The sequence below is a fragment of the Muscardinus avellanarius genome (genome assembly GCF_963383645.1).
Source record: "Muscardinus avellanarius genome assembly, chromosome: 9".
Taxonomy (NCBI): domain Eukaryota; kingdom Metazoa; phylum Chordata; class Mammalia; order Rodentia; family Gliridae; genus Muscardinus; species Muscardinus avellanarius.
Genome location: NC_137795.1, coordinates 62,184,359 through 62,197,060, shown reverse-complemented (window position 1 = coordinate 62,197,060; position 12,702 = coordinate 62,184,359). Strand labels below are relative to the sequence as shown.

Here is a 12,702-nt window from a genome sequence, read left to right as displayed (position 1 = left end):
GCCACCGTGGCCCTGTGGTTTGGGCCTGTGGCAGTGCAGTACAGCATGGTGGGAGCATGTGGAAAAGGAGCCCTGGTAACAACCAAAGAAGGAAGGCCAGGAAGCAAAGGAAGAAAAAAAAGGAAGAGGCAGGAGTACCAGTAACCACTTCAAGGCCATGTGCCCTGTGACCTAACTTCCTTTATGCCTTACATCTTGGAGACTTGGCTCCCAACCAAACCGTCAACACATTGCCTTTGGGAGACATTTAAGTCCAGACCATAAAACCCTGCATTGCAGGAAAAACACAGTTAAGAAGCACTGATCTACTTTGTTGTACTCTGTGACAGTGGATATAAGGACGAGGAAGGAAGGATTCAATCAGAACTATATGATCCCATTAAATAAGGTCCTGAAATCAAATATGCCTTGGAATTTAGTTTTTATTTTGTCTTTGACATCCAGAACAGACTCTGTAATCCAGCATTTATACCCCTATTACAGCCACATTAAGTTAATCCAGAGATCACAGAAAACTTGATTACAAAAGATATCTAGGTCCTGGATAGAGGAATGGTCCCAAATACCACACAGGGCAACAAGCTGATTTTTTTTCTAGATAGTAGCACTTTAAATTTTAGACCTGGTTCTATCTGGGAATTTTTCACTCCCCACAAGAGAGAAGTGGTGCCAAGAGGAGACTCTGGGAACTAAAGTAAAAGTCTCATTTGCAAGTCTGCAGTGTCCTCTCCTCCCTCTAGGTCAGGGCTGTCTATCACAGAATATAGATTTTTCTGGTGATGAACTGACAGCAGGAATCTGATATTGAAGAAATATGGGTCCATTTTAAGAGAGCTAACCTAAGAATAATTGGAATAGAGGAGGGAAAAGAAAGTGAAACCAAAGGGATCAATAATCTCTTAAAGGAAGTAATAGCAGAAAATTTTCCAGACATAGAGCAAGAGGTCGATACGCAGGTCCAGGAAACGTATAGAACTCCCTTTAGACAGGATCAGAGAAGAGGATCCCCACGCCACATAATTGTCAAAATGACCAATGTGGAAGCCAAGCAGAGAATCTTAAAGGCAACAAAAGCAAAGGGCCAAGTGACATTCAGAGGCAAACCAATTAGAATCACTCCAGACTTCCCAAACCAAGTTATGAGAGCCAGAAGGGCTTGGAGTAACATATTCCCAATTTTGAAAGAAAACAACTTCCAGCCCAAAATTTCCTACCCAGCAAAACTTTCTATCAAATTAGATGGAGAAATAAGAAGCTTCCATGACAAACAGAAACTGAAGGAATTTATGTCTTCAAAACCAGCACTAGAGAAAATACTCAAAGAGATTAACTATAAAGAAGAAATAGGTAACACACATCAGAACTAGAGAAACAAGATTTTCCATCCAACAGACAACTAAGATTGGTTATCTGTGGAGATTCATTACTTATGTTAGTCTTTTACCTATCTGTAAAGGGTATTGTTTGCCTTTATTGTTGTTAATTTTTAGGATTTCTAGTTGGAATATTAATATACCTTCAGATATAGCATTTGGAAATATTTTATCCCATTCTATTAGTAACTTAACTCTGTTTACATTGTCTTTGGATATACAATATGTTGTTTATTTTTTAGGGAGTTTGTATACTCTTCTGTTGCCTGTGCCATTGAAATCATAACCAAGAAATCACTGCCAATTTCAATGTTGTGAGGTTTTATGACCCAGATTTTCTCCTAAAAGTTTATAGTCTTAAGATTTATATTTAGGTCTTTTATCTATTTTGAGTTAATATTTGTATATGGGATTAGGTAAGGGTCCAATTTTATTCTTTTCCATGTAATTATTATTTTTCAACAATATTTATTTAAAAGATTATTATTCCCACCACCAAATGTTCGTGGAAACCTTGTCAAAAATAACTTGACAATATAGGGAAGAATTTAGCTCTAGGCTTTTATTTAACTCCAATGGTTTATATATCTGCCTTTAGAATAGTACTACACTGTTTCAATTATTGTAGCTTTTAATGGTTAGAAATCAGAAAATATACATCTTCTAGCTTTGTTCTTTTTCAAGATCGTTGTGGGTACCTAGAGTCCATATTCCATATTAGGATAGATTTTTTTTTTCTGAAAAATAAATATATAAATATATGATAGTTTCACCTAAAAAATAGAAAAAATAGATTCTCTGGTAAGAAAGAAAGCAAAAAGAAATATTGAAATGTTATCGTTAAGTCATCAAAAGCTTGGTATCAGACAAATGAAACTGTTATGTGAGATTATCATTTTTAATTTTTGATAAATTGCTATAATACTAGATGTCAACTACTAAGCCAAGCATGGGAGGGAGGGATAGGGAGAGAATGGGGTGGGGATCGGGTGGGGGCTGACTGGGCAATGTGTGCATGTATGTCTACAAAAGTATGTATCCCACTATGATGTATGAATACAGTGCACCAATTAAAAATAAAATAAAATAAACTTAAAAAAAAAGAATTTTTATAAAAATTGTAATATTGTAGCACACTGATAAAAGAAAAAAAAAACATTTTCCAGCTTGATAAGGAAAGAGCAAAGACACTTTTTCAAGGTTCACTGAGAAGAAGCAAAATTCCTAAAATGAAAAGGATGCAAAACAGTCCCCACACAATGTAAGTGCTCCGACAGAAAGACATCCCAAGGTGGGGCAGGAAAGTCAAGCCCAATATGAAACTGGGGAAAGAGGATCTATGGGAAATTAACAATACAACAGGAGATAAACAGGAAGTTTCCAGTTAAACTAGATGGCTTAAGTGAGCAGAGCACCTATTCATCTCTCTTCTCTGAAAATTGATAGAGAAGTGATATTAAATACAACCCAAAAGGGCAAACACAGAATGAGTAATAAGACTACAGAAAAGATATTAATAAAATGTTGAAGATGGGAGACAAGTAGATGAGAGGTAACTGACAAAGATAAGCAAAGAAACCTTGATACTTGAATCACCAAAGGCATAAGCCAATGAGAAGTCAATACGAATCTAAGAAAAGATCAAGAACTGGAAGGCTGGGGATGTACCTCAGTGGTACAGTACTTTCCTAGCATTCTCAAGGCCCTAGATTTGGTTGTCAGCACACACAAAAAACAGAACAACTGGAGGCCAAGGTACAAGGTGGACCTAGGTGAAATGATTAGTTGGAGTGAGTTGAAGAAGGAGGTCCTTTGCCGTAGAATCTCTCAGCTGAGCATCTACCCCTCCCCAATCCCGGTACAAATTCAATCCCCGAAATGACTGAACCACAGATGCTCAGAAGTGGGACACCAAGCATTGTGGATATCAGCATTAAGAGTGACACTAACAGAAAACAAATGAGAATGAAGTCGGCGTAGAGAACTGGGAGGCTCCTTATTTATCATCTCAGAAAAATGGCAGCTAGGCTTATATGTCCTAAAAATTGATTGGTAGATCTGCTTGGGAGGAATGATCCAGTCAAGGGAGGAATGGGGATGGGTGAGAGAAGAGATACTGACATTTGAAAGCATTCCTAGAGAAGAGCTAAGTCTTCACTTAAATTTCCTAGCATAAAGTCTACCAGTTCCCAAGCCACCCATCCTCAGAGAGCTCTTAACAGACTTTTGCAACTTTATCTATAATATGAATTGAGAGCCAACAGTTCTCTTCCATAAGCATAACATAGACCCAACAAAAGTCTAAAAAAGCAAAGTAGAGACCAAAACAAATAGCAAAACAAAAAACTCAAAAAAAGAGATAATTTGGAGTGTATAAATACATTTTTTCAAAATTCTACCAATCTGCCGGGCGTGGTGGCACACACTTGTAATCCCTGCGCTTAGGAGGCTGAGACAGGAGGATCGCGCAGGTTTGAAGCCAGCCTCAGCTGGCTTAAGAGACTCTGTTTCCAAATAAAATATAAAATAGGCCTGGGAGTATAGCTCGGAGGTAGAAAGTCCCTGGGTTCCCACCAAAAAAAAAAAAAAAAAAAAAAAAAAAATTCTCCCAATCTAGAGGCGGGGAAGTGGAAGTTGGGAGGGGGGAGGGCACCAAGCACAGCCTGAATATATGCCATTTTTAATATGATCCACATAAAAAGAAAAAAAGAAAAATATCAAATGAAACATTAAAATTAAAAAAAATTCTCCCAATCTACATTGAGTATCTTCAGAAACATATGAGATGATATATTATTCATTGCTAAACAACACAATGATTTTTATAAGTACATTCAATGAATAAGAGAGAAATTGTGGAAATAAATGTCAGCATAATTTAAAATTCAACTGAAGGGCTAAAAATGAAAGCCAAAAAGCTACCCAAAATCAGAAAAAGAAATTCTAAATAGAGAAAAGATTATATCAATTTCCAACATTCATCTAATAAACTTTTTAAGGTAGAGATTAAAAGAAAAATAAATAATAAATTATTTTCTGAAACTAAAAAATAAATAAATTCAAAATTGAGGAAAAAAATGAATACCAAGAAAAAGATCTAAGACCAGAATAAAAAGAAAGCCCTAGCCAAGCATGGTGGCGCACGCTTGTAATCCCCGCACTTGGGAGGCGGAGACAGGAGGATTGCGCAGGTTCAAAGCCAGCCTTGCTGGCTTAAGAGACCCTGTTTCCAAATAAAAATATAAAATAGGTCTGGGAGTGTAGCCTGGAGGTAGAAGGGTTTCCAGGAACCCCAGTGCCACCACAAAAAAAAAAAAAGAAGGAAATACCTTCTCATCTACATTTGTTGATATTATCCATTGGCTTTGGTTTTATTATACCTGTTGCTCTATTATATAAAGGGTTTCAAAACCTATGCCGCTGTCATCTTCCCAGAATCCTCTCCTGTTTGGCATTGTAAGCTATGCTCAAGTGTTATTTTAATGAAAATAAAATTTAACTTTAAAGAAAAATACAGAGAACATCATATAGACGAGTTCCAACTTTCCTTGATAAGGATCATAATTAAATCCTTTGTAAAAATTAAAAATGAATGTCAAAATTCTGTTATCATATATATACTATGACATATGCACTGATTTTTAAAACTGCGTGACCCCCCACCCAGCAACCAGATCTTGTTTTCTAAATATCATTCTCCAATAAAAAGAACAAGAGCTCTTTGAAGAAATTGCTAATTCTAGGTCAAAAGCAGGGAGAAATACCAACCCAGAACATCTTATGAAATAAAGTAAGAAAATGCTCAAAAGAAAGGGATAAAGACATTTCAAAAGCACCGGAGACAATTTAAAAGAGCTGCCAATGGCCAACGCAGGAGCAATAGGAGCAACAAAAGAAATAACATATTAGTGGATGAGAATTAGAATTCCTAACAAAATGCAGGGTGATCGGTTAAACTCATTCATGATAGGCAGTGAAATTTAAGAAGGCCTCATTGTAATATCTGGCACTTTAATTTCTATATATCATTAGGGGTTGATATGTAGTATAACAAAAAATACATATATAGTAAAATATCAATAGTACTTTGTATAAAATGGGTTTGATCACTCCTAATAACTTCATTTCTTCTATATGATACTAAATCTAAAAAAATGAATAAATAAATGAATCTAAAAGTTCTCTCAAGAATTAGTGATATATCTGTGACAGAGATAGACCCTGCCTTATAATCATAGGTAAATATTATTGGGGAAAGTCTGGGGGGGAAATAATGGATTCTCACCAATGTTACATTAAAAGTATTTATTTTAGCCAGGCGTGGTGTGCACGCTTGTAATCCCAGCATTCAGAAGGCTGAGACCGGAGGATCGCGGTTCGCGGACAGCTCAGCTACTTAGTGAGGCCCTCTGCAACTCAGTGAGACCCTGTTTCAAAATAAATAATAAAAAATAGGGCGGTGGGGTGGTGTGGCTCAGAGGTAGAATGCCCCTGGGTTCCATCCCCAGTACAATAAATAAATAAATAAATAAATACCACTAAAACAAACTGGAATATAATAAGTAAACAAATATTGTCATAAAAATCTTTGCGAATTTTCTAGTTTCAAAACTATCTTTACTGCCCACAAACACAGTAAAATTCAAGAGCCTCTCCAAGAACTTAAAATACCAAGGTTTTTTAATTGTAAATTCCTCTAACTAGAAACAACTTTAAAAAAATGATTTTTCCAAAAATAAGTTGAATCATTTTATTCATTTGCTTGCTGAGTGCCTATGATTAAAGAGACTGCATGTTGGTTTGCTCGCTTTCTCTTTCTCATCCAAAACATTAAACCACCCTGGGAGAAAATGCATAAAAACACACTGATAAAAGCACCTGCTATCTTCCAGCACAGTGTGCTACAATTATAAAAGGGAGATTCCTCCCTTCCATTTACCCCGTGATAAATGAATACGGCACTTACCGAGCTGGGGCTGGAGTGCCGCCTAACTTTGGGGGACTCTTTGCCAGCAGAGGAGGTCTTAAAGTTAATGCAAGCATTGTTCTCAGAATGCACCCTCTTCACTTGATTAGTTGGTTTCTCAAAGGGGTCAAAAGTGCTCTGTGTCCTCTGAACCCTGACTTTTTTATCCTCAGGAATTGTGTCCAGGTGTTTGATCACTGAGTCCATGCCCTGGCAGTTCCGTGTAGACATCTTTGTGACACATATCTAGAAAATAAAAGAAAGTAAATTCAGACATTTCCACTAAAACTTTAGTACCACTAAACATGCTGTTTTATCATTGCAGAAAGTATGCCAATTTCTATTTCAAGAAATACAAAAAAACCCCACATTCTGAAATATACTCTCGCTTCAATCACAATATGAAGAACTCTGCATAACCATCCTGTTTGAACTTACATTTAAAAGCTTACATTTTAAAATTTCTCCCTAAAACGAGCTATGCTATAGGTCACCCATATTCTTGGTGGCTCTTAAAGTCCATCACATGTTTCATCATTTGACTGCACATGAAATTTCTGAATAATTAAGAGGGTGGGTAACATGATTAATTTTGAAAAAGAAAGATTTGGGTTAAATCAGATGGGCACTTTAACTAATGGATCACCATAGAAGCAGTTAACACAAGCAAGAGGCAAAAAGGTATTATGCTGTTTAAAAAGTCTATGTCTGAATATATATGTTTAAAATATATCCCACTCTCGATATCAGCTTGAAAGTGGAATAGAGCCAATGAGTAGAGCCGTTTAAGAATTGAGAACAATTGTGGATTTTTTCAATTCCAAAGATAATGGATAAACAAGGAGACTATAATAAAAAACACTTAGTAACCTCATTTCAAAAGTTTGTTTACATTACTCCATTGGACCTTTACTTCCTTCCCAATAGTTTTATTCTCTTCCTATTCAGACTATTCTACTCTCTCGTTTTATTTTAATCTCTCTGAATTTTACTCCTGCTTTCCCTTTTAAGCTCTTTCAATCTCCATATCATCTGGAAATTCTGAGGTTCTTACTAAAAAAAAAAAACCCAAAAAAATAAAACTATGTCTTCTAGCTTTTCTGTAGAGCAGAGTATCATCGATTGGCTCATGTGCTCAGGTTTGGTCCCAGACAGTAACACTTATTAGAAGGTGGTGGAACCTTTAAGAGGTGGAGCCTAGTGGAAGGAAATTAGATCAATGGGGCTTAACCCTTGAAGCAGGTATCAGGACCCAGCCTCCCTCCTCCCTCCTCCCTCCTCCCTCCTCTCTCCTCTCTCCTCTCTCCTCTCTCTTCTCTTTCCTTTCTCTTTCTCTTTCTCTTTCCCTCCCTCCCTCCCTCCCTCCCTCCCTCCCTCCCTCCCTCCCTCCCTCCCTCTCTCTCTCTCTCTCTCTCTCTCTCTCTCTCTCTCTCTCTCTCTCTGATTTCCAGCCACCATAAGGGAAACATCTGCTCCACCAGGTGCGCCCCACCATGATGTTTTGCTTAACACAACAAGGCCAAGTGACTACGGACTAACATCTCTGAAACCATGAGCTAAAATAAACATCTCTTGCTTTTTTTTTGGGGGGGGGGTGGTACTGGGGATGTAACCCAGGGGCCTTCTACCTCTGGGCTACACTCCCAGACCTATTTTATATTTTATTTGGAAACAGGGTCTCTCAGGTGGCTTCAAACCTGTGTGATCTTTCTGTCTTAGCCTCCCAAGCACGGGGATTACAAGCGTGCCAACATCTGTTGCTTTTAAATTGTTTATCTTGGCCGGCTAAGATGTTGCCAGGCATGGTGACGCACACTTGTAATCCCAGGCTTGGGAGGCTGAGACAGGAGGATCGTGCAGGTTTGAAACCAGCCTCAGCTGGCTTAAGAGACCCTGTCTCCAAATAAAATATAAAATAGGTCTGGGAGTGTAGCCCAGAGGTAAAGGGCCCCTGGGTTCCATCCCCAGTACCACCAAAATAAATAAATAAATTAATTAATTAATTAATTAATTTAAAAAATTAAATTGTTTATCTTAAGCACTCTTTCATAAAAAACAGAAAGTTAACAGGTAAATTAACCTAGGAATTAAGCTAACACAAAGCTATTAGGTAAGTTTATTAGTCTCTCTAAAGAAAGGCTTACTCTAAATAAAATTGCTTTTAGAACGTTTTTCTTCAGGTGACAGCTTTCTCCATCACTACATGCTATAGAGTGAGGAAAACAAGATATTTCAGAAAAGTTCATACTTCTTAAGTAAATCTTATGAAATTTCAGAAAATATGTAGACTGATTTCAAATGTGGTATGAATTTACATATGTAGGAATATGCAAATATAGATATAAATGCAGATACAAATAGACATTAATATTTGTGTAAAGCATAGTGACACATACAGAAGGAAATATACCAAGCTTAAGTTCAAATTCCTCCAGACATGTGGAATTGCATGGTAAAGGGTAAGATTAATGATTTTTATATACTCCTATATTGCTTAAATTATACAATAAATGCTTCAATTTATATAATTTTTAGCAACTAGAGTAAAAAGGTGTGCATAATAAAATTAAGCTTTTCAAGTTTTAAAACAAAAAAATTATTTAAATTTTAAGCATCAACTCTGTGCCAAAAGTGTGTTATCATTAGTAAGAATAGGCTGAATGCCAATTAAGTCAATGAAAAGGATGCTATCATTCTTTCTAGCATACCACAAGACTGCTGGAGATTGTTTGTTTGTTATAGCTTAAGTATTTTTAAAAGAATCAAAATTACAGTCTCCCATTCATGATCAAAACCTAGCATTTTGTGCCCAGCTTGGCGGCACAGGCTTGTAATCCCCACGCTTGGGAGGCGGAGACAGGAAAATCTTAATCCTTGCTGGCTTAAGAGACCCTGTTTCCAATTAAAAATATATATTTATAAAATGGGTCTGGGAGTGTAACCCGGAGGTAGAAGGGTTTCCAGGAACCCCAGTACCACACACACAAAAAAAAAACCTAGCAATTTGTCACAAGTATGCTATATAAACTCAACATTTTTTAAGAGTCAGTAGTGTTCTTCTTTAAAGAGAAGAAACTTTCCACATCACTGAACTGAAGCAATTCAGTTACACATGGGCCCAGTCAGTGAACTCTGAACATAAAAAATTCAGAGAAAATTATGTAAATTCACATCAAAATTAAATGGGTGCTATTAAATGCATAAAGAAAGAAGGATCTCAAAACAATGGTTTAGGCTTCAGCCTTAAGATACTGTAGGAAGAAGACCACATGAAACCCAAAATAAACAGAAGACTGAAATGATATTAGATTAGAAATAAATTAAACAGAAAATAATAAATAAAATCAATATGTCCAAAAGCTAAAGATTAAAAACCTTTGATAAACCTCTAATCAAACTGATAATAAACAGATAGGAAATATACATTACCAATATTAGAACTGGTAGAGATGTTTGACATTACTACAAGATCTATAGATATTATAAACAATGTTATGCCAATAAATTCTGCAACATAAACGAAATAGACAAATTTCTTGATAGACAAAAGCTACCAACATTCTTTTTTTTTTTTTTTTTTTTTTTTTTGGTGGTACTGGGGGTGGAACCCAGAGGCTTTCTACTTCTGGGCTATACTCCCAGACCTTTTTTATATTTTATTTGGAAACAGAGCCTCAATAAGTTGCTGAAAGCCTCACTAAGTAGCTGAGGCTGGCTTCAAACCTGTGCGATCCTCCTGTCTCAGCCTCCCAAGTGCAGGGATTATAAGCATGCGCCACCACGCCCAGCTCCAACATTCACTCAAAAAGAAATAGACAAAACTGAATAGGCCTAGTTCTATTTTTAAAAAACTATATTTTTGGTTAAAGCCTTACCACAAACAATATGCCATGACTAGATGGCACAACTGGCGAAGTAAACCAAACATTTAAAGAAAAAAAAATGCCAATTCTATAAAAATTCTCCCAAATAACTGAAAAGAATATCTCCCAATTCAATATATGAGATTAGTATCATTCCAACACTGAAACCAGACAAAAACATTGTAGGAAAACTACAGATCAATCTCTCTCATGAACATAGATGCAAAAAATATTGGCTTTTGGTACATTTAATATAATAAATTTGTATTAAATTTATTTAAAAATAATAAATTTAAGTTATTTAATTATTTAAATTCCTTATTTAAAAATAATAAATAAGATAGTCTAGTATCAATTTCAGGAATGCAAGGTTGGCTTAAGATCTAAAAATGTATAGTATGCCTTTTGTTGTTGTTGTTGTTGTTGTTGTTGTTGTTGTTTGGTGGTACTGGGGTTCCTGGAAGCCCTTCTACCTCCGGGCTACACTCCCAGACCTGTTTTTACATTTTTTATTTGAAAACAGGGTCTCCTAAGCCAGCGCGCGCGGCTGGCTTCGAACCTGCACAATCCTCCTGTCTCTGCCTCCCAAGCGCGGGGATTACAAGCGTGCGCCACCACACCCGGCTAGTATGCAATTTTAATATACAATGGTAGGCAGGCTCTAAGAAGGCTCTCATTGGAACCATTTCTATGTATCTAACCTCATTTAATCCTGGCTCAAAACGTAGGCTACATTTATTGACTTGTATTTAATAACAGACTCTGGCATAAATTATGAGATATCACTTCTGAGAAAATATTATTAAAAAGATAGTGAGTTCTGCATTGGTACTCTTCCTCTCATTTCCTTCCTCTTAGATGACTATCCTTGGAGAAAACCAGCTGTCCAGTCATGAGGCAGCCCTGTGGAGAGGCAAATGTGCAGGACTGAGACCTGAAAGTGACCAAGAGAGCCAAGCCTTCAAATACAACCCATCTCAGCCCCCTACTTGACAGGAAACTCATGGCAGACTCTGAGACAGAGCTACCCACAGCGTGAGCACCTGCACTCAAGCCCCATGGAAACTGTGAGGTAAAATTGTTGTCTATGTTAAATCATAGAATAATTTCTTATGTACCAAAGATAACAAATGCACAGACCTTTTTAAAGATCATATGATCATCTCGATATACTCAGAGAAAGCATCTGACAAACTGAACACTAATTCGTGCTAAATACTCTCAATAAACTCAAACTAGAATGAAAGTTCCTAACTAAAAATATATGGGTCAAGTTCATAATGAAGTATGAAGTATAACTTTATACAATATGTGCACCAGCCCAGCCACAGAAGGAAAAAAAAAGTGAGGACAAAAATGATAAATGACACTTACATCTAATAACAGAGGGGCTCTCACAGTAAGCGCACCTTACAGTTTAAAGAATGAACTTAATTCCTAACCAGTTCACAAAACATGTAAACTCAGACCAGGTGTGGTGGCATTTGCTTCTAATTCCAGCATTTGGGAGGCTGAGACCGGAGGATCACGATTTGCAGACAGCCTTAGCTATTCAGTGAGGCCCTCCACAACTTAATGAGACGCTGTTTCAAAATAAAGAATAAAAAATGGGGCTGGGGTGTAGCTCAGAGGTCTAATGCCCTTGAGTTCAATCCCCAGACTGACAAAAATATATATATATAAACTCATATAAACTTTACATTTGCTACCAGTTCTGGAACTACTAAGACTTACAAGGTCATTTGTTAGCTTTAGGATACACAAGCACTCCAATTAGAAATTCTGATAACTCTCTGATTCTATATTATTTAAGTAAGAGAAAGTGTTAGAGAATCTACTGTAAGATAAGTAAAATCTTATCATCGTTTTGTATGTTTTGAGAAAAGTAGCCTTATTTAATGTACTGAGTATGGGATGTTTGACCACTGTAACGATGAGTGATGTCTATTTGCCTATGGAAAACTAACTTCACTGAAGTATTCCACCATTAAGACAGACGGGTGGCAGCCTTTTCCTAATGTCTAAGGGTGGGGGGGATACTGAAAAGTCTAAACCTAAAATATTTCCCATGAACATTTCTTAAGCATTTCAGGTTTATTAATTCCACCATCTAGTAGCAAAGATAAGAGACAATCAACATAAAACAAACTTGTTGGAAACAGTCTACTTTTATAGACACAGGCCCATGGTAGTGATTAACTTACTACATTCACAACTTGCTCATTGATTCTTATTTCATATGTTAATTTAAACATATACCAGTATTCCACAGTGGTTTGCAGATAACATATTTTCCAGAGACCCCACCAGCAGAACACATGTGAAACTTAATATCATCTTAACTACTTCCATGGCTGTAAGGACATTACATATATTATTAAACACTCTTTTCCTATCTGCCTCACTCAGTGATTGGCCCACAGTAAAGCTGAATAAGGATCTGTTGAATTAGTAATTCAAATTCAAGATGATTCATTCAAATAAGAAATCTTTATACTCT

The 12,702-nt window shown here is 36.6% G+C and overlaps 1 protein-coding gene across 4 annotated transcripts in view; it reads right to left on the bottom strand.

The window, feature by feature from the left end:
- Positions 1-12,702, bottom strand: part of CDK14 (cyclin dependent kinase 14) — a gene marked incomplete at both ends in the record, with an annotated part of 505,411 nt that overhangs the window by 347,451 nt on the left and 145,258 nt on the right. For 3 of the 4 annotated variants that reach the window (XM_080700879.1, XM_080700880.1, XM_080700881.1), the window contains one exon: positions 6,340-6,585. In XM_080700879.1, coding sequence (XP_080557005.1) covers positions 6,340-6,585 — 246 coding nt within the window. Of the gene's footprint in view, positions 1-6,339; positions 6,586-12,702 lie in introns of those variants that run through there. The other variant, XM_080700882.1, reaches the window with a different exon arrangement.